We start from the raw sequence: 21,758 nt of genomic DNA, 5'->3' as shown, positions 1-21,758 counted from the left end.
CTAGTCTACCTACAACTACATAAATTTACAGATGAGGAAACAGAGTCCCATAAGGTTTAAGTGACTAATCCAAGATAACAGAGGCTTTAGTAAGTTGGTGAGGACACCATCATGAGCTCATGTCCTTAGGTTCTCTGCCCATTCTGCCATCCAGTGGCTTGCATGATTTAATGTTTACTGGAGGGACCCCTGGAGAGAAGTGAACAAAAAAGTTACAGTGCTTCTATGATGTCTTAATTATTTTGGGTTTTAACAAGTTTTGTTCTATTAAAAGTTTTTATCATTATTTTACTGTTCACAAAGAATGTTTCTTTGGTTTACACATGCAAGAATCAGAACTATTGAGCTTTCTCTTCACTTCAAAACTTAATACTTGTATGGTTTTGATCCTATAATTCTTAGTTCACAGGGCACAAGTGGAATTCTTTAAAAGTTATCAAACTAAATCCAAATGTAAGGTATGACAACAATTATTTTATTATTAGAGCAAGAATAACGATCTGAAAAGGATCCAATGTTCCATATCCAGTGTTCTATATCCAATGTTCCTAATTAATCTAATTTCTTGAAGTTCCATTTTTATTATTCTATTAATTTAAATGTGAAGATTCATAAAATGTACTAATGAAGAGAGGTAATGGTTAAAATCTATTTCTGTGCTATTTTCCTTTCCTCTTCAGTAACTAAACTCAATTAGAGCAATTTCCCAAAGACATTGGTAAATACAGCTTTTCTGAAGATATTACAATTCTATTAAAGTCTAATGTTAATAAAAAAAGTAATACTATTAAAGGTATTTTATAATAAAATGAAAATACAGTATGTTCTGTTTGGGAGAAAATGTAACAAAAATCTACCACATAATGTTTTAATTTAATTAGAATTAACACGGATATCATGAGTAAATATCTGTATATTTGCTGGCCAACGATCTACATGGCTTAATGTGGAAGGCAAATCCATCCCGTGACTCAAGATGTGACTCATCTTGTGTCTTCATAAGTTTAGGAAGAAAGTATTGTATGTGAATAGAATCTACTTAAATAAGAAATGTTCACACACAGTGAAGATAGCTGCATGCAGTTAAGATGCATGTACATTTTTTAAGTATTGATAGTTATATATATGACTATAGCCATTAAACGGACTTAAGTATTTTGGTGAATGAGTATATTTCACTCATTCAAATAAAGAACATCTTTGAAAAACACAGATAACAAAAGATGTTATGAAACAAATAAAAATGGTAAGTAATGTACTGAATTTATGAATGGTTCTACATTAACTCTGTATCACTGTGGTAACTGCTCTGAATTTCGGAAGTAAAAAAAAACAGATGATCTCTTCATTCCAGAAGATTCTCTTAAGGAAGAGAGAAGATTAATTCAGTTTGAATCAAAAGAAACCATGTGACACTTTTGGTCAAAGATTCCAACAGGCAAGTAGCTGCTACTAAGTGACAGGTGTGGGAAACTATACAAATAAGATTATTTGCAAAAGAAAAAGAACTTTAGCAACTTAGGAATTAATCTTAAACACAGCGGGATGCTTTACTTGTTCCAATAATTTACTTCTTTCCAATAATTTAAAGTCCTGGAAAATAGGGTCATTTCATCAAATATTTTTAGTATTTATTTAAGTCACACACCTTAAAAAAAATCCTTAAAGATACCATGTGTAATGATGCAAAAATATATTTAATCACATATTGGAATTGGTGACTTCAAATTAATAAAGGGTTAAAATACATGTCAAAATGTACCAAAAGGATATATTGCATTTTCCTGAAAAAGCATTTATACCAAGAATAGTTTAAAGTAGAATTGGTCAATAATAATTATGATTATTTATACTAGTCTTTCACATTTAAGAATTATTGATTCAGCTGTGAGCACTAAACTCAGAACCTTGATGCTTCAGGGGTTTATTAGAACGCATTTGTTTCTAACTTGTAACGCAAAAAAAATTTGATTAGTTTGAAGCCATAAATAGATGCAAATTTTATTAAGATTCATAAACAGAATTATGTATACACAGATTGATAAAAGTTACTTTTTACATATTAAAATGATGCCATTTACTAAGAGGTATTTTGTTATTGGAGTGATTATTTCTTAAATGTGAACATTTTTAGTAATAAAACTGCAAGGAAATTTTCCCTACAATTTTATAGTCAGAACCATTCCTGGGGTTCCAAATCTATGTATTTTCTTTTTATCATTGTTTTAAATATTCTACAACTTCTAGGAAATTTTTCCAGATCTAAACAAACCTACTTCCATGTTAATTACAAATAAATCTATGATATAGCCTGAGATGACATCAAGACTGTTTGAAACTGAAATTAAATAGTGGAGAAAGGATACATTAAAAATTGTGTGTGTGCGTGAATGTGCATACATGCATGCATGTGTACATTTATGCTGTAAGAAATAAAGGGGCAGCTAAATGCTTTCCAGCTTACTAGGGAACTGTCTTAAGCAAAATTTTTTGTATTACTGCTATAATCAAGTAGGACCCTGATACAGGACGTCCAAAGGCTGATTATATAAACTGTGACTGATTTTAGAATACTCTGTTAGTTACCAGTGACCTGGGGCAAAAGTCACCTGATGCCCAAAACATTATGGGCATTCATCATCTCCAGATTTGATGTTCTATTAACTTCATTTGGAAATTGGTAGAAACTTCTGAATAAATAAATAAATCTGGTAAGAGGTAAGATGCAAGAGTTAAGTTTGCCAAATGACTGACATGGTTACCTATGAATTTAGCATCTGTTGATTTTGGTATTTCTCTATGGGCACATATTCCTATATTTTAATAAAAGTTTATTGTAAATAACTTTCTGTTCCCTATAGTAACAAGTAATAGTATCTAGCTATTTAAAAAGTATTTCTGTTGGTTGAACATGGATCTTATTTACAAATCATCATAATAAAAAAATGTGTATTCAGAATTACATATTAGTAAAGGTTCCCATAGTAATCTTACCTAAAATGACCATTTCCATTCCTAAAACTACCCGTAAAGTTATATATACAATCTATTAAATCAAGTAACATAATTAATTCATATGTCATTAAGTGACATCTAATTTTCAACTAATTTTCATCTCATGTATATAAGAACTGAAACTATTGTTTGGATATCCATTTTGCTTAATCTATGTCCTGATAAACTTACATTTATATTCATTATAAAGACCATTATATTTAATTGTCCTATACTCAGTCAGTACATATGATGAAATCCACTGATTGATTTGTTTGGAATAAATTCAAAGGCTTTCCAGAATTCTGTTTTATAAAAAGAAATTCCAAGTTGCTTGAATGGCCAGAACTTTGCTTTTCTTATACATGCTGTGACGCTAGCCATAAGAATAGTGTGCACAGCAGGGCACAATAAATATCTGTTCAATGAATGAGTAGCAATGGATGTAACCTTTGATTTAATTTATATGATTATTTTGTATCTTTTTTGAGACTACTTTAAATTTATAATAATTTTTAGATTGGATATTTTACTAATTTGTCTGCTCTCAGAAATTCTATCCTAGAAACCAGATAAGTAGCAGAAGGAATTAGTTTTAAATTTCAAATACTTTAAGTCATATTAAAAGGTAAATTTCTTAAAGATTAAAAGATGATAAAATATTCTTAAAGTCTTTATAAACTACTAGTTTGTGGTCCTTTCCAACATTTGTAAGATGACTTAATTTTTTCTGGGTGACAGGGCTTAGTTTTCTTTCCATTTGAAACCCTGAAGATATTTTGACTATTTACAGATATTGAAAAAAAAATTACATCACTCTTAAGACTGCAATTACTCTGCTATCACCACGCATATTGGAAACAAATAAACAAAAGGAACCTCCTGTATATGCTTGCATGACTAGCTGTTCTGTTTTTGAGCTACCAAACATACTTATCTATTTAATATATATTACCAATGTGTTGACTGAATTTCTACTTAAACTAGAAGAAACATATCCTAAATATCCAATAACCTTCTGTGACCAGTCAGAAAAAGATACCTAAAGATAAGGACTATATATGACAAACACCATAAAACAGGAGAACTGGGTTAACTACAACCGAGAAAGGTAACAAAGCATTTCTGACATATCAGCATGAAGTAGATTCAAAGCACTGATGCTATTTTTAAAAACCTACCTTGTAGACTGGCTCTAGCCCTTGGCAGTATTTGGTTTAAAAACACAATATTCATACGATTTATAAGAACCCATTATTCTACTTTCAATCAGATGTTTTTAATGTACCTCCAAACCTAAAATTATTATTAACAAATTTATGTAGTAAAAAAACAAGACAACTGAGATTAAACCACCAACCGATATAACAAAGAAAAGTCTGTCACAGATTTTAATAAATTTTAAAGCACCTGAAAATTTTTATTTATTCATGAATGTTTAAACAAAAACAATTATTTAAGTGTGTTTCTAGAAAATCAAAACACTGAAACAAATGCCCATTTAAAACAGAACTCTTCCGCTGGATCTGGCTTAGTTTGTCTAAACTATAGCATTTGCATGCCACTCTCATTTCAGGAAACACTCTGAGGTGTGTTATTAGAGGTGGATATGCAAAATATGTGGTTCTGGCTCCTGAAAGGAAGCATATCACAACCCACATTTCTTGGTCATCCTTCACTTGGTGGCCTAGAAGCCTGTTGAAGCCACTTGTTTGTGAGGAGGAGTTGGCTAGTACCTGTCATTCTCCGGAGATGCATGCTGGATTTGAATCCTGGGGCTAGGAGGTCGTCTCCTATCTAGGGAGGGGGACCATTTACCCCTGTTTGCCCAATGAACAAGACAGGAAAAAAACAGGACATTTAGTAACTTCTAACATAAAAGACTATATGGAACAACAGGACTGGAAAAGCACCGCAAAAAGGCAAAGGGTAGCTTCTTTGCTCCACAATTTACTCCTGATTTTGATAAGCCTTGGAAAGATAAATTATAATGTAAGGAAATAAATCTTGTTACCCTATAAGTGAACAGAGAAACAATTTACTTGGGAAGATGTTTGAAATCTATTATGTGTAATTGTTTTCTTTTAAACCGTGCTTGTGTGTGTATACATATCTGCACACACACATATATATAACTTTAAGTGAAAAAGATGCACCCTTAAGAATTTGGCTTATGTTTGAATAAAATAGGTTTAATAAGCTACCAATACTTAGTTGATACCAGGTGTTGAAATTACTGGATAAAGTGGCAAAGATGAGGTGTGTGAATTTAATACAAAGGAGAAACACAGTTTAGGTGAAAGAAAGAAAAATGCTCTTCAGTGTGGAAACAATGACATTAAGAAATAATTCATAGGAATGCTAACCAGTGAAATCTTAACAAATTTTCTTGGGGGAAACTGTAGCACTAATTACTGAAATTTAAAAATTGTGAGTAAAAAACACTGAGGGATAAAAGTGGGAAATATTACTTGTAAAAAATTTCTGCAAATCTTTATTTGCAAAAGTATCTCCCAATAGATTAAACAGTGGTTTTTTTATTTCTGTATTTACAATAGTATTTTTTGCGAATAACAGTTAAATGAAAGTCTGAATCTTGGTTTATTCTTTGTTAAACTATTTTGAGATTCTGTCTGTGTATAACCACAAATTACAAACACCTAGTTGAAAACTGAAAAGAGGCAATAAGGGACAGAGCAGGCCAGATTTGGAAATTTTTACATATTAGATATGAGCATTTTAAACAGGATAATTTCTGTTAATACTGGCTTCCTTTTATACAACAAGGGATAACTGAATGATCTTTAAGGACTCATCTAGATATAAGATTTTATAATTATTCAAAGTAGACTGGTCCTGTTGGTTGTTTGGTTTTTTTTAATCTGTATTTTTTGCCTTTTCACTTGGCTTATTGGATTTAGTTGATAATCTAGACAAAAACAGCAAAGGGCTGTCAACAGGTGACCAGGATATCTGAGACCAGCAGATACTCGATTCTGAAAGCCCTTTGGAAGCCTGCTTCATCAATCAGCCTTAGATAAACTTGTCATGATTCAAGCAGGGCTTTGAGGAAGGTGTGAGGCAAATAAAGATATTCAATAGCAGAATTTAGGCAGAGAAGAAAATTGTGTGACATGTACTCTTAAATGTGTTACATGTTTGTGAAATTAAAAATACTTTGCATTAATTTGAAATTATTTAATAATTTTAGATTATTGAGATAGTTGGTCAACCCAGTCCAAAAGCTTTAAAATATATTTCACTTTACTGGCTTCTGTTCTGAAGAACAATAACGAAAAAATATTTCTAAAATAATTGAAATCACAACCACCCTGTCTTCTACATGAAGCTGGATTCAGTCATGTTAAAACTTGAGGTGCTGAAAGTTTTACAGGATTTGGAAACACAAAAACATGGCTAATGTGTTTTTCTGTAAAGTGATAAGTAATGTTAACTTGACAGGATCATGAGTAACCCTGCTTCTTGAGGCAAAATTCCAGTCCTTGTGTTTATTTAAACAAAAAAGTAAAGAAAAATGCTGTAATTATGAAACATGCAGTGAAAAGCTATGGAGAAAGGTGTACATTTGGAAACAAGCAATTGTGAATGCAAGCTATGAAAAGGTAATTCTTGACAAAATATTTAGCATAATACATGGATTATCTGTACATTCAAAGTCCTTCTGAATATGCTGATATATGGTACCAATATAATAAAATCCATTTGCTTTCCCACCATATATTTAATATGGGAGCAAGACCAACTTATGCTCAATTTTTGTCCAAAGACTAGATATTAGGTAAGTTTTAACAGAACCCATATTTGTGAGTTTCAGATATACTAGGATATTTTACATGCTTTTAAATTGTGTGCAACTTCTTTCTCTCCTATTACAAAGAATAAAAGGTCAAAATTTGAATCTTTATCATTTTGCTAAAACACAGGGTTCAACTTCCATTTTCATTTGGAAGGTAGCACGGTGCAGCTGTTAATCATGAAGCTCCTTTTCTTGATTTCTCTTTCCAAACTAGCTTGCCTATAAGTTACACTGGTTAGTTACAGCATTTGCACTTTAACATCAGGTATCCTAAATTCATTAATTCAGGAATGTCTATATGTTGGAGCTCATCCCTTTCACTGTGATCACAGTAGAAGAAAGGTCACTCTGATGGTTAAGGGATGGAATTAACAGGCTGTGAGCTCCTTGCATAAGGAATTGTAGTGTTTTTTGGTTGAGTTTTGACAGTTATATAAACTATGCATTGCACTGAATGAGTAGCTTATATTTGCAAATATCCAAGTAGATAGTAAGTTAATACAGGTAAGAAATAGTGAGAACCTTAAGTAACAGATTACCAGTGGTGAGGGGACCTGCTGATAAGATATAAAGGAATTAGAATTGACAGGTCTCGATATGCAAATAAATGGTTCTTTCATCATGTCTTTTTCCCCCAGCAATAATACACTATAAAACAAATACGCATGTGTTTAAATGTGCAACTAATATTTATGCTTTCATATGTACACATCCTTCAATGGTGCATCTCTCTTGGCAGAACATGGAAAAGCAGCTTAATTATCTGAAAGAAAAATTATATGGAAATGTAAACCATTCACTCCATAAATAGCAAAAGAAATATCTGTGAGTTGGGGTGCCTGGGTGGCCCAGTCGGTTAGGTGTCTGACTTAGGCTCAGGTTATGATCTCGTAGTTCGTGAGTTCAAGCCCCACGTTGGGCTCTGTGCTGACAGCTCAGAGCCTGGAGCCTGCTTCGGATTCTGTGTCTCCCTCTCTCTCTGCCCCTTCCCCACTCACTCTCTGTCTCTCTCTCTCTCTCAACAATAAACATTAAAAAAAATTTTTTTTAATCTGTGAATTACTGTAATATTAGAACCTAAATCTGAACAAATGAGACAACTGATTATATAGTATTTTTATATTCTAATCCCACTATTTATTTTAGTCCTTTGAAAAATGTGTGATGGGGTACACCTGGTGGGCTCAGTCGGAAGAGCATGTGACTCTTCCTCTCAGGATTGTGTGTTTGAGCCCCACATTGGGTGTAGAGATTGCTTAAAAAGAAAATATTTAAAACAAGGGCTGATGGCTATTAAGGAGGGCACTTCTGATGAACACTGCGTGTTATATGTAAATGATGAATCACTTAATTCTACTCCTGAAATTAATGTTACATTATATGTTACCTAACTGGAATTTATAAATAAAAACTTGAAACAAAAATACATAAAAAGAAAAAAAAACCCTCATTTTTCCCAAAGTTGTTTTAAAGTAAAATTAATATAGGTACTTATACTGTTATTTTTTTAAATTTTAATTCAATTCCAGTTTATTTATTTTAATTCAAATTACAGTTGTTAAGTTTTAGGTAGGTACCTCCTTTCCCTTATTCCTCATGTTTTCCATGTAGAGGGAAATTTATTCAAGCAAGCTCCTGGTCTCTTTCTACCCTTCGCCTCAGGCTACCCCAAGAAAGGAGGACTGGCTTATAAGATCAGTGACTATGTTAAAGGACCAGGCACAGGTAACTTAGTCCTTTCTGGATGACTCCTTCCAAATCAAGCTACCTACAAATGGTAAATGCTACAGGACATAAACCTACAAAGCAGCTGTTAAGATGTGAGGCCTGGGCCTGAACCTGTCCTGAGGTTCTGTGAATCTGGCTGATTCTAGGGTGAGTTAGTTATTAACAAGCTTATAGACCTAAAGTCACAGCTTCTAAACTTGTTCACTGTATTTATGGTGATAATTAGATCTCCCTTCTTCTAGTTCTTGGGTCTAGCTCACAATTAGACCCAAATTTGGGAGCAGAAAATAGGGTGTATTTTTTAAGTTCCCCAAATCTCCAAATCGAGCATTTACTAAGTAAAAAATAATAATGCTATCACAAGAGATGGCAAGGACAAATAAGATATGATTCCTGTCCTCCAGGTATACAATATAGCAAAAGAAATAAATACCCTATTAAGTAAAATATAACGTGTTTTAATAGAAATATGTAGTATCATGTGGGCCCAGAAAGTAAATAATTCTGACAAAAAAGAAGGGGGGGTAGTATAAATGGGTTTTATAAAAGCTATGGTTATTAGACCTAAATTTTTGAAGAATGAGTAAAAATTTTAAGCAGACAACAAAGGAAAAATGGCATTTTAATTTTAATGGATAGAAAACTTGAGACAAGAAGGAATAAATACTACTAATAAAGCTCATGAAAAAATCAATTGGGCAAGAGTGACAAGGGAAGGGCTAGAATATAATTCAATATAATCAAGGTAAGGGACCTGTTTGGGAGATTCTGAAAAGAGAATTGATAGGATTTACTGATTCACTGAATGTGAAGGAGCAGGAAAACTGTTTCCAGCTAATGTGCTTTATTATATGTCAAAGCCATCCTAATAAGAGGAAAATTTAGAAAGAGAAAGTATTTTGCTATAAAAGGATGTAAGGGGAGCAGTACCTGAGTGACTTAGTTGGTTAAGCATCCGACTCTTGGTTTGAGTTCAGGTTATGATCTCACGGCTCATGGGTTTGAGCCCTGCAGTGGGCTCTGTGCTGAAAGTACAGAGCCTGCTTGCAATTCTCCCTCCCTCCCTCCCTCCCTCCCTCTCTCTCTCTCTCTCTCGCTCTCTGCCCCTCTCCCACTTGTGCTCTGTTTCTCTCAAAATAAATAAGTAAATAAACTTAAATTAAAAAAAAAGAAAGGATGTAAGAGGAGATAATGAATTTAAATTAGACATTTTGATGTACACAAATAGCAACTTTTAAAAATTTAGACCTAGCACTCAAGGGAAAGTTCTGGCCTGGTCAATTACAGTAGAGTGTTGTCTTCATAGGTATTAATTAGAATGGAAGTTTTTGATAGAAATATAATTTCAGGGACAAAACAAAAATGAAGATGGAGCCAGGAGAACACCTATCCATGTGGGGTGAGATAGGAAGAGAAGCCTGCAAGAAGAGGCTGGGTCATAACCAAGGCCTAAGAAAGAAAATCTGTAGAAGGTACTAAATACAAGAGAGGTTCAAGTGACTGGGTGGTTAATGCAAAATGTTGCAAGACACTGTTGGACAATTAGGGAGCCACTGTAGTTCATAGAGGAATTTCAGCATAGTGGTAGAGCCACGGTAAGGGGTAGAAGTCAGACTGCAGATTTACTAGGAGGTTAAAAAATGGAGGCAGTAAGTATAGACTACCATTTCATGAGCCTTCAGTAAGGCTGTGATTTCTGTGAACAGTCAAGGAAGAAGACAAAATATCCCAGGAAAGCAACTGTTCTCCAGTAGCTCTAACAATAAATGCTTCTGAACATTTCAGTAATAATTTGTTTTAAAATCTGGGAAAGAAAAGGTTAATGGCAGGCCTATAACTTACTCGTTCCCAAACAGGGATCAAGGGAATGAATGACCTCAACAGACCCCGAATAAAGATGAAGGAAAAGTGAAACAACCTTAACTAAACTTCCTTGTAAATATTCAATGGTATTTGCTAATGAAAAGATAAAGGAGAGTCCTCTATTAGACATCTTTAGTAGGAAATAATTAGTCTTTCTAGACCTTTTATTGCAAATAAACCCAAATTTTCTTAAGCATGACTAGAATGAGCAACGGGGTAATCCATAATTATTTTTGTTATTAGTGTAATCAACAGAATATATAATGAAGACACTCAAAAACTGAAATGGCTACCTTTGCAAACAGTGCTTCTACATGCATTATTCAGCCTGGGCCAAACCATCCTAATGAAGGAGACAAAATGGACTCCTTCAAGAAAAGAATAGGTCACTAGTGCCTGGTGCTCCTTTATCTTTGAATCATTAGTGAACTCTGGTGTTGGACACTGAGTCTGCTTTGACAGTTTCATTCTTTGCACTGACACAATACTTCATTTGTTTTAAAAGTGAGTGAAAATTCTTCAGAAAAGGGCACTGAGTTGGTATAACAACATACAAACATTCATCAAAATGGTTTAGAATCAGCAAGTTGGTTAGTTCACGAGGCTGTGGGCTGTGGAAATATGTTACTATCTTAAGTATATGAAATTATGTTTAAAATTTTTCTTTAACATTTTATCTACTGTGTATAAATTAGGTATTAACATAAGAAGCTCTCTGCTCAATCAGAGAAATTAATAACCTGGAAAGCCCTCTAAACCTCTCCATTCCTACTCTCTGCACATCCTGTCTAGGGACTTTAGCTACAGTGGAGAACAAAGTCACCACTGTTGATACTATGATGTTCTGCCTCAAAGCTGCTTATAGGCGTGTGCACAAAAGGGCATCTGAAGTCCCTATCCTCCAAACCAGTAAGAATCTACAGCTTCTGTAATTTTCTTGATGAAACCTATCTCATTTATTTTCTTCTTGGCAATAAAGTTGACCATAATAAATTAAAGATCAATGAGAATACCAATTCCTGCCTGTCTCAATTTTTAATGGAAAATTTCTTTGTATTAAATATATAGTGAATATATGGGGCGCCTGGGTGGCTTGGTTGGTTAAGCGTCCGACTTCGGCTCAGGTCATGATCTCACGGTCCGTGAGTTCAAGCCCCGCGTCAGGCTCTGTGCTGACAGCTCAGAGCCTGAAGCCTGTTTCAGATTCTGTGTCTCCCTCTCTCTCTGCCCCTCCCCTGTTCATGCTCTGTCTCAAAAATAAATAAACATTAAAAAAAATATATATATATATATAGTGAATATAGATTTCAATCATACTTTTCTTCTATCAAAAGTAAGTACATTCACTTAGACCTTAGACTATTGTGACCGGTACAATAACTTGGCCAGAATATTTGTCTACAAGCTGATCTATTTTAAGGGTATTATCTGAGAGGTTACATATACCAACACATGGATTTGTGAACCCTATGGCTTTAGTGTAACAAGGGAACATATGCTAGATAGGCTTCAGCATAAGGATAAACCTGTGGTATCCAATACAGTAGCCACAACCCACCAGTGTCTACTAAGCACTATGAAAACATACATGCAAAATATCTATACTTTTTAATAGACTATATGTCATAATGATATGTCAGATATCATTGTCAGATATATACTGGGTTAAAGTATTAAATTTAATTTCATCTTTTTAATATGGTAACCAGAAAATTAAAAATTATAATTGTGGCTTGTGTTATACTTCTATTAGCTAGCACCTATATAAAGATACTAAAAATGTTACGGTGTTGTTGTAGTCAGAGTATTCTACTGACTTGAACAATTCTGTCTTGTTTTAATACCAAACAGAACATATAAGGAAATAAAAAATAAGTAAAAAATATAAAAAGATTTTTCTGGCTACTCTTGTATTTACTTTTTTCTTGGGGAGAGGAATAATATATAACAAAAGAGGAAAAATAGAACAATTTCAGCTGTGATTTTAGAAGAGCCTATAGCCATTTCAACTAAAATTTCTACTACAAATATAAAAAATATACAACATACATAAGTTAGATTCTACTGTTTTCTATTACAAAATAGAAAAATACAAAAGAATTAAAAACAAAAAGGAAACTTCTCAGTAGAATGTTATGACAACAGTAAAAAAAGGGTGTGTATATCTGTACCGATTATTCAAGTCCAGAAATAAACAGCTCATAAACAAATAAACAGATTTAGTCTAGAAAGATTGCTAAAGAAAAGCTTTAAGCAGCCTCTAAAGAAGAGAAGTGGGTTACACATTAGCATCACTAAACATTTTTTCTTCAGGGTTTGTAAAGAGGGAGTAAACAAATCTCCAGTGACTGACTTCTAATTGAAAAGAAAAAACAATTACATCCAAGACTATCAATGATAACCAAGTTTACTGAGATAGAAAGTTCCACTACAATGGAAAAATTAGCTGCTCAAAATTAGGAGACATTGTAATACAAAAACATTGAATACATTCGAACTAAAATCAGAATTATTTATTAATCAATTAAAAGTGTTAAGCAAAACTGTGCGTGTATGTATAATGTGCATTTATTTTGTAAGGCATCATAAGATCTAAGATAGACATAACATTTTTTGTTGTCAAAATGTAACTTACTGCAAAATGTGATCTATATCAAAGAGTAGGTTGACTAAACAGCGAATATAAATTCACATGGGAAGTTTTCTACCTAAATGAAATTCTTACTTTAAGTTTGGGAACTGCTGAAACCTACAAATACTATTTATCATCAGAACTAATAGGAAAGTGATCCTCCCCTTCGGATAACTCACTGAACCTTATCACATTATCAGCATACTGAAGGCTCCCTGAGTAGTGTGTAAATAAAACCACTGAACAGGAACAGAAGGGAAAAAGCAGCAGCCAGAAGCAGTTACAAATTACATCACACCATTTGCAACAACATTCATGGAAATATGTGTATGTGTGCCCTCGGGCTGACCCACATACACATATCTCTAGGTAGACGTGTATCATAAGGGGAGGGGGGAATGGAGACAGCAAAGTGAACATGAATGAATAAACCTGTGAGACTCACATGAAACAAAACAAAGTGATTAAAAAAAACCACTAGTACAAATGACAGGGAATTAAGAAAGTCTTTATTTTATACCTTTCTCGTTCTGGTGAATGCAAACTAGTATCTGGTCTCAAGCAGTTGGTACTAGCACTCCTAGCCCTGTCAAGGGAGGGCTGCAGTTCACTAGTGCCAGTGCATTGCATCCAGTGGTAGAAGAGAAAGACAAAGAAAACAAAGAAAGGAAGACCATGTTAGAGAGTAAAGCATAAAATAATGTCCCCTTTACATAAAATGTAGAATCACTGTGATTCAGTTCATAAGGGTGTGAGAGAGCTGACAGGATGGCAGTGCAAAATTTTGTTTAGAAAATGAAACTAAACAAAGATTATGCTTGATTTGGGTTGCATAATTTTTTTAAAAGGGTCTCAGACTGAAAAAAAAATGAGACTAAGATCACACCTTCTTATGAAAAAACTGGGATACAAAAAGCACTAAAACAAAATGCCTAAAACTTCATTACCAAGAACAGATGCCACACCAAAACAAAATGAAGGACATCAGAGAAGAAAAAATTTACAACTCAACTATTTTGGGTCACAACACTAGACAAGGGAAGTGGAAGGCATGACTTCCAAATGTTCTTACCTAACCAATATTTCATCAGTAAATCTCAATACTCTTGTGTTAAAGCATTCATGATGAAGGGGAAAGTCCTGTCTAGTCACTGACTTGGTTTTGGTATGTGCAGGCAGAATTGAGCTTCACAAATCAAAATTATCCAAAAATAAAATAATATAAAATTAATTATCGTAATTAAAATCAACAAACAAAATAACATAAATGACAAGACAACTAGAATTCTGATATTTGAGTAATTAGATTTCATTTAGAGAGATAATCTAGAATAAGTTTTATAATTAATTAAAGTTATTTTTAGATATCATTTAATGTTTCTCTGCATATAATTACTCTCAAGAAGAAATGGTAGTGCTTTATTAGAATTTAAATTTGTTATTTTTAGTAGGCAAGGGATTCAGGATTAGTTTACAACTGGGACTCACTGTCATGACTCTTACCTGTAAATATTCCAGTGAGAACCGTTCTCTAATAAAGGCATCTTAGGCGGTAATGTTTTATAGTGCCTAACAAAGTATCTGGAACGTGGCCACACAAACACGCAGAAAACAGAAAAATATACAGGAAGCAAATTTTACTAAGACACACAAAAAATAGGAGGCCTATAAAGCTAAAATCAAAGACGCATCTTTTTTTTTTCCCCCCAGAATAACCACAATAATTATTTGAAGGTAGAAGAATCATTAAAATATGGAATCATAGACATTGTTTTCATAATTAAGAGAAAGACTCAAAATTATAATTGCCTTAATTTGAAAAATATCTGCTAACAAACTTCTATGAGTTAATCAATATTTAAATGTACTCTTTAATCCTTGATTTAATTTTATGCCTGCTTCTATGGAAGTAAACAACTCATACCTAAACGTACTAGCCAAATAATTTATGTAATTTGGGAATTAAAATATGACTGAGAGAGTTAACATTCTAGTAATTACGCTGACCAGCATGGCAGGGAGAAAGCTGATCACTGCATCAGACTGCAGTAAGAGAAGGCACCACCAACACATCAAGTGGCTGCAATGGAGGAAATCCTTCCCATTTATCGGCTTCTGAATTCAAATCCAACCACAGGTAAAATTTATTACTGGAAATTAAATGGGATGGGCAATAGATGCAAATGGGAATATGGATTTTGATTTCGCAGAAAATGGCAGAAAAAAGCCCAAGTTTATCTGAGTTCTTTTAAGAACTATGAGGGATTCTGGATGGTCTGTACTACACCAAGCGCAAACTAGGTCCAGTCAATTAATTTTTTGATGATTTAATAATGTTTCTACAAGTTTAATTGCTGTTATGAAAGTCCCTTGTCTATTTTGGCCTACATTAAAATACAATAAATAGGGAAGGGAATAAACATTTGCTAAGGACATACTAAACATTTAAACACCCCACTGGTTTACTCATATTTATACTAATGGCCAAATGAAAGGAAATCTCTTAAAGCTTCAGTTTAAAAATATATTAGAGTACCATATTTGAATACTAATTGAGGACAAATTTTACTGAAACTAAGGATTTTGCCTGCTTCACAGACAATAGTCTTATTTTCAACTCTTAACCTTCGCAAAATATCTCTAATACCAGTTGCTATATTACTTTTTAAAGCAATTGGTTCAAAAGTGATTATTCAGGAACACTCTAACAAGGATTAGCAAAGAATGTGAAACAGAATGGAAAATAGCATAATATTTATTTATAGTATGAAGTTCTAAATTCCCACCTTGGCTTTACCACTTAATGATGGACAGCTATTGAATTTTCTGTACAACATTACTTTCTTGGGTTGTGTTTTTATGAAAAAATGGTTTAATGGTTAAATAAGTAAATAAATACTTATTATTATAAATATTAAATTATAATAATTATAAGTTATAAACATAATAACTGGATATTATGTATTAATTATAAAAATAAATAGGCAGAAAATGAATTAAACAACATGAGACAAATTTCTTTAGTATATGACTTTAACATACTGTGCATATTAAATCAGTAGGGAGGGACTGTAATTTGCAATGTTTCCAAAATCTGTTTGACTCACAAACTCTTTTATTGGCACAGCACCAACTCCTCAGAATCTAATTTTGGAAAAACTAGATTTTCCAAGTTTGGTGGAAAATGTCAATAGACCTGATTTTGAATCCTTGCTCTGTTACTTATAAAATTAAACTTTCTCAGGATCTTTCCTCATCTGTAAAATTAGGATAATAACATTCATATAATATAATTACTGCCAGGGAATTGAGATAAAGTATATTAATGACAATACTATGCTTGGTGGCCAATGAACTTTATTTTCATTGTTTGCTAGAAAGTAGCAAATTCTTAAATTTTATCCTTCAAATTCCAAAGTAAATATGACATTATGTATTTTGAAGATTGTACAAAATAATGAAATTACCAGTATATCATACTTTTTATATCCTCGTATTTCACCTTTAGAAGTAGATAACATGGGAAAGAAAAAAAATATATTTAGCTGTTCTGTTTAGACTATTGGTCTAAATTTATTTTGTTTTGTTTTTGTTTTATTGTTTTTACAGTTATAGTCAAATCAACAGAGCTATGAGAAAAAAAGAAAACATTGTTCCTATAACAAACTATTTGTCAGAAAGAACAAGTAATAGTAAGCCTGGGCGGTTGAGCATTATAAAGAATTTGAGAAAATATTTACAACATTTCTCATTTTATATTTTTTCCCTAGTTCACAATCATAACTACTATTTCCTCATTTTTTTCCCCCATGGTGCTACAAGCAAACATGAAAGTAGTTATGAGTAGGCTAATTTTATATATATATAAAGTTGAAATAATTCTTATTAGCATGATCATGTTTGCAATACTGAGCAGAACCATATGTTCCATCTAGACAAAATAAATCCTGCATTTGACTAAGTATTGCATGCAGGTGCTCCAGGTCTAGCTCTTTCCTTCGCCTTGCTACTGTCTTTCTGTTGGCCAAATATATGAAAGAGTCTGTGTGTTGGTTTGTTTCACTGACTTTCTATTTCCTTACTTTCTATTAACTCCAAATTGACAATAAATATTTACAGACTGCATTCTATGAATAATCTGTAAGAGATTTTATGCATTAACTTATTTATTCTGGATGTGAAATCTAAGATGTAATGAGATGACAATAAAGTATCAGGTTCTTAGCTCCAGTTTACAGGAGAATATTCCATCCCCTTTTCTTCTCATCTTTAAAGAAGCATCATATTGTTTGTTACATGCTTTTAGGAGGAAGTCTGTATTGTAACCCTTCTGGACTGGTGGTGGGGGGGATGGAGGGAGGGAAGGTTTAGAAGTCAAAGGTCAAAGATTCTCATTCTTTATCAAGAAGGAAGCTGATGTTCAGTCGGCAAAAAGTGACTGCTGAAGATTTTATTAAAAGCAAACAATATCTGGGGCACCTGGGTGGCTCAGTCGGTTAAGCATCCAACTTCGGCCCAGGTCATGATCTCACGGTTTGGTTAGTGAGTTCGGGCCGTCAGGCTCTGTGCTGACAGCTCAGAGCCTGCAGCCTACTTCAGATTCTGTATCTTCCCCTCTCTCTCTGCCCTTCCCCTACTTATGCTCACGCACGTGCTGTCTCTCTCTCTCTCTCCCCCTCTCTTTCTCCAAAATAAAGAAACATTTAAAGAAAAATAAACAAAAGCAAACAGAATATCAACCATACTAGATTCCAAAAGGAAATTTTAAAAAGGCTAGAACAAACTTATAATCACGAAAACAATAACACTGCCATGCACAGATAAGACCTCTTGTGACTAGACAGGTGTGTGTGTGTTGTTGGGGAGGTTGGGGTGGGGGGGCTGCTCCCTGGTGAGCATTTAGAATTGTAATTGCAAAATTGGCTCCTCAGTTTTAGGAATGTGTAAAACAGTTCCAAAGAGGCTCATGAATCAGTCTCTGGATCCTGAATATACAAACAGGAAAGCAGTCTGCCTGGATTAGAATTGAAATATATTTGGAACCTTTCCACAACCTCCAATAAAACAAAACAAATTTTGAATTAATTTAACATATTTGTCATCATACCATTAAGGGAGAGAAGAAAGAATAGTAGAATGGAAAGAGAGTCATCACACACAGTTACCATTACCAAATCCCTGTATTTACCTGGTAGTATGGAGGCATTCTGCACTTCGTCCTCGTTTTGCTCTGGGCAGCATAAGAAGCTCACTGCACAGACAGGATGGGTGGTGAATGGAACAGATAAATCATGAGGCATTAAATGACATGGGTTATGCCAATGGTATGCCGATGAAAACATGAAAAGGGAAGAAACCAGATTGTCTGCACTAGCATATTTGCTTGAGAGGTTAAACAAAAAGAAACATGACAGTATTTTAAAAAATTTAAACAATAAAGTACAAACATTATGGTCAAAGTCCTAGCTGTTGCTGATTTGCTATTATATCTCCAAGTGACTTTACAAAATACTACAACAAAACTAAACTAAACCCTCCCCAAATAAGACATAGAAATCTATTTCCAATTCCAGATACTTGGATATTTTAAAGACCTTTGAAAGGCCTATACACCTGGCCTTTCTCATGCTAATTGGAACCCTAAGCATGATAGTCCTCTTGGTTTCTACAGCCACTAAAAACACAATATCACAGATTAGTTTTTTTTTTTTAACCAATCATGAATATACTCAATTAGAATTGTTTTATTTTAAGATTGTACTTTTTCTACACTCAAATTAGTCTCACCTTATTAAACGCCTTGGTCAAGAAGTCCTTTTTTCCAACCTCACCTAACATCATAGTGGCCCCAATGAATGTTGACAAAGTGACCCTCACTCAACTCAACTCAGGCTGAGCAGTGTGGAATCCTATTCCTCAGAGTAGTTCTTGTCTCAGTACCCAATATGACTACACTGTTGAAGGTCATGGCATCACTTCCCATGGTAGGATGACAATAAATGGTTAAGAAGCTCTACTGAGTTCTATGTCCTTGACTACACAGGAAAAAGTCAATCATTAAGCACCACTGTATCATTTCCCTACTCCTTCCTGAAAGTTTCTCTACTTTAAAAAGCCAGAAGAGGATATTCAACAAGGTGGGTATCCTAAAACCTTAATTCAGATCCTGAGCTTGTGGTCTAGCATATTATACAGTTATGTGGTTAGTTTGAGAAGAAAGTCTATGGGCATGTAGAACAATAGAGTCGTAATGTAGATTTTTAGTAACTGTGTCCAGGAAGTACTTGTTCACATGAAAAAATCCATCTCAATTATTTTGTTTTTTATAGAAATACATTTATGAAAATTAAGTATATAAAAATATTATTACTGAAGTCCTCACAGAAACTCTGCAACATTAACTTTCAGATGACCTGTATCCAAAATTGTTTAATAACATAAAAAACATATTTTTATAATTACATAAATAACATCCCAAAGACTGCATTCCACAAAATATAAAACATTGAAAATTGCTTAGGTAGGCTTCCTTATAGAAGTCAGAACAACAAGCTACACATTTTAACCTGGCTAAACATAAATTTTGATCTGTAAAAAATGCACACATTATGACAATATAATGTTAGCCAAATACTTCTTAAAGTTGCATTTCTATTGGGATACCCTGAAGAGTTGTTCCTTGAGAGTTAAATTTTGAGTGATTAAATACTTTTACTTTCTAATGTACTATGCCAAGATATTTACCATAAGTTAAAACAGAACAAACAAAAAGTTATAATGTTGAGATCATAATTTGAACAAATACCTGTCTTGTTCTGATAAATACTGACTATCCACATCTCTGGATCTGTGATCAACTGGACTTCGGGAGGCATCATGGTGTCTAGTTGGAGAACGTGACCTTCTTGTTGGATGAATTTCATCTAAACTCCTAAAATGATTACAAAAATTCATATGCATCAAAGTGTATCATCTTCCCAAATCAGGCCGACAGACTAATGGGGAAGATTTGACAGTAACTGGCAGATAACTGGCATGGCTTAAAAAGTGTTGGCATCATAACCAAATACATATTTTACCAATGAGCTAACGGTATTTATTCTCTGAGTGCTCTGCCTGAGCTACATTTCTTCAACCCTCTTTTCACCTCTGTCAAAAAAGGACCACAATTTTCATCTGCATATTTAATTAAAATTTAAGAAGTATGTTTCAATAGAAGATAAAATACGGCACTACATTATTTATGCTTTATATACTTTTCTAAGCATTTAAAGTGCTTCAAAGAGACAATTCTAAATTTCTTAAAAATACATTCTCCCTAGGGGCACCTGGGTGGCTTGGTCAGTTAAGCGTCCGACTTCAGCTCAGGTCATGATCTCACGGTCCGTGAGTTCGAGCCCCGCGTCGGGCTCTGTGCTGACAGCTCAGAGCCTGGAGCCTGTTTCCGATTCTGTGTCTCCCTCTCTCTCTGCCCCTCCCCTGTTCATGCTCTGTCTCTCTCTGTCTCAAAAATAAATAAACGTTAAAAAAAAAATTAAAAAAAAAAAAAAATAAAATAAATACATTCTCCCTCTTAACCTCTTCCTCTTTGCCATTTCTCTCTACAGGTTATTCACTATGGTACAATTTTTCCTAACAGGAGAGAAAACTAGCAAACAATACAAGATAATTATTCAAAAACTGTGCTTGGGACATAAACTTTTTCGACTCCCTGGAAAAAAAATTTCTTGAGATTCAAGAACAGAATGTAAGATAGGTTGGGTAATGAATAAAAAGACATTTTGCCTACAAATGATTCTGAAGAAAAGAACCTGACTGACCAAGCTGTTATTTCATTTCAGTAACAGTCTTGTGGCAGCTTACATTATATTAAAATTAAAAAGTACTCTCAGAGACACTAAGCCCATCTTAAAACCCACCTCTGTAATGGCACATTTGGTAAACGTGAACGCGGCCTTCCCTGATCATCGCCGCGGTGAGGAGATACTGAACGTGAGCGGTGATGAGTTGTTCTTTGCTGTTCTGGCACAGTTAATGTTGTAGATTTACTTTCTCTAGCACTAGACCTATAACCTACTGGCAAGAGTACACACAAAAAAAATCTGTCAGTATTCTTCTATAACATAAACTTTAATGTGGAAATATCAGATTACATCTAAAGCAGCCACTGACCTACGAAAATAAATGCCATGCAATCAATATTATTAACCTTTCTCTTCAAAACTATTAAGTATACGTACATAGAATGTAACATATACATGCATAAAAACAGGCTACAGATTTGTTCAAAGGTACCATGGAGATACTGAATATGAATATGACAGTTGATGCCTCAGACATTATAATGAGTTGGGATACTATTTTAATTCAAAAAATGAATGAGTTAGTGATTTTTCAGCAACCCAGATCAAGAACTTGACAGGGAACTATAGTTAACAGATAAGTCAATGCTTGGAAATTTGGTGTCTCTTTAAAAGTTATTTGAACTTTTCTTCCACAGGATAAACTATCTTGGCTGGATTTCAGATGGCTTTGCAAATAAGAAAATGAAAATATCATCATATAAATTTTAGTTAACAAAGAAAAGTACTAGATCTTCACTATTACAAATACTGACTGAATTTTGCAAACCACACATAATACTGCAATTTTCAAGTGAAAATAGTGTATGGATGGAGATGACTATGGCAATAATGCAGAGAAGATTAACCCTCCTATAGAAAC

General features: G+C 33.6%; 1 protein-coding gene across 5 annotated transcripts in view; it reads right to left on the bottom strand.

The window, feature by feature from the left end:
• LOC102950023 (regulating synaptic membrane exocytosis protein 1) overlaps positions 1 to 21,758 on the bottom strand; it is a 221,074-nt gene that overhangs the window by 132,780 nt on the left and 66,536 nt on the right. For 2 of the 5 annotated variants that reach the window (XM_042986651.1, XM_042986652.1), the window contains exons 11-13: positions 20,954 to 21,110; positions 19,840 to 19,965; positions 18,223 to 18,285 (exon numbers count right to left, since the gene is read on the bottom strand). In XM_042986651.1, coding sequence (XP_042842585.1) covers positions 18,223 to 18,285; positions 19,840 to 19,965; positions 20,954 to 21,110 — 346 coding nt within the window. Of the gene's footprint in view, positions 1 to 4,730; positions 4,815 to 13,554; positions 13,645 to 14,537; positions 14,616 to 18,222; positions 18,286 to 19,839; positions 19,966 to 20,953; positions 21,111 to 21,758 lie in introns of all 5 variants that reach the window. The other 3 variants (XM_042986656.1, XR_006217713.1, XM_042986649.1) reach the window with 3 other exon arrangements.

The sequence above is a fragment of the Panthera tigris genome, chromosome B2, assembly GCF_018350195.1.
Source record: "Panthera tigris isolate Pti1 chromosome B2, P.tigris_Pti1_mat1.1, whole genome shotgun sequence".
In the NCBI taxonomy this organism is placed as follows: Eukaryota; Metazoa; Chordata; class Mammalia; order Carnivora; family Felidae; genus Panthera; species Panthera tigris.
The sequence above is the reverse complement of the archived record's forward strand: the minus strand, read 5'-3'. Positions and strand labels throughout refer to the sequence as shown.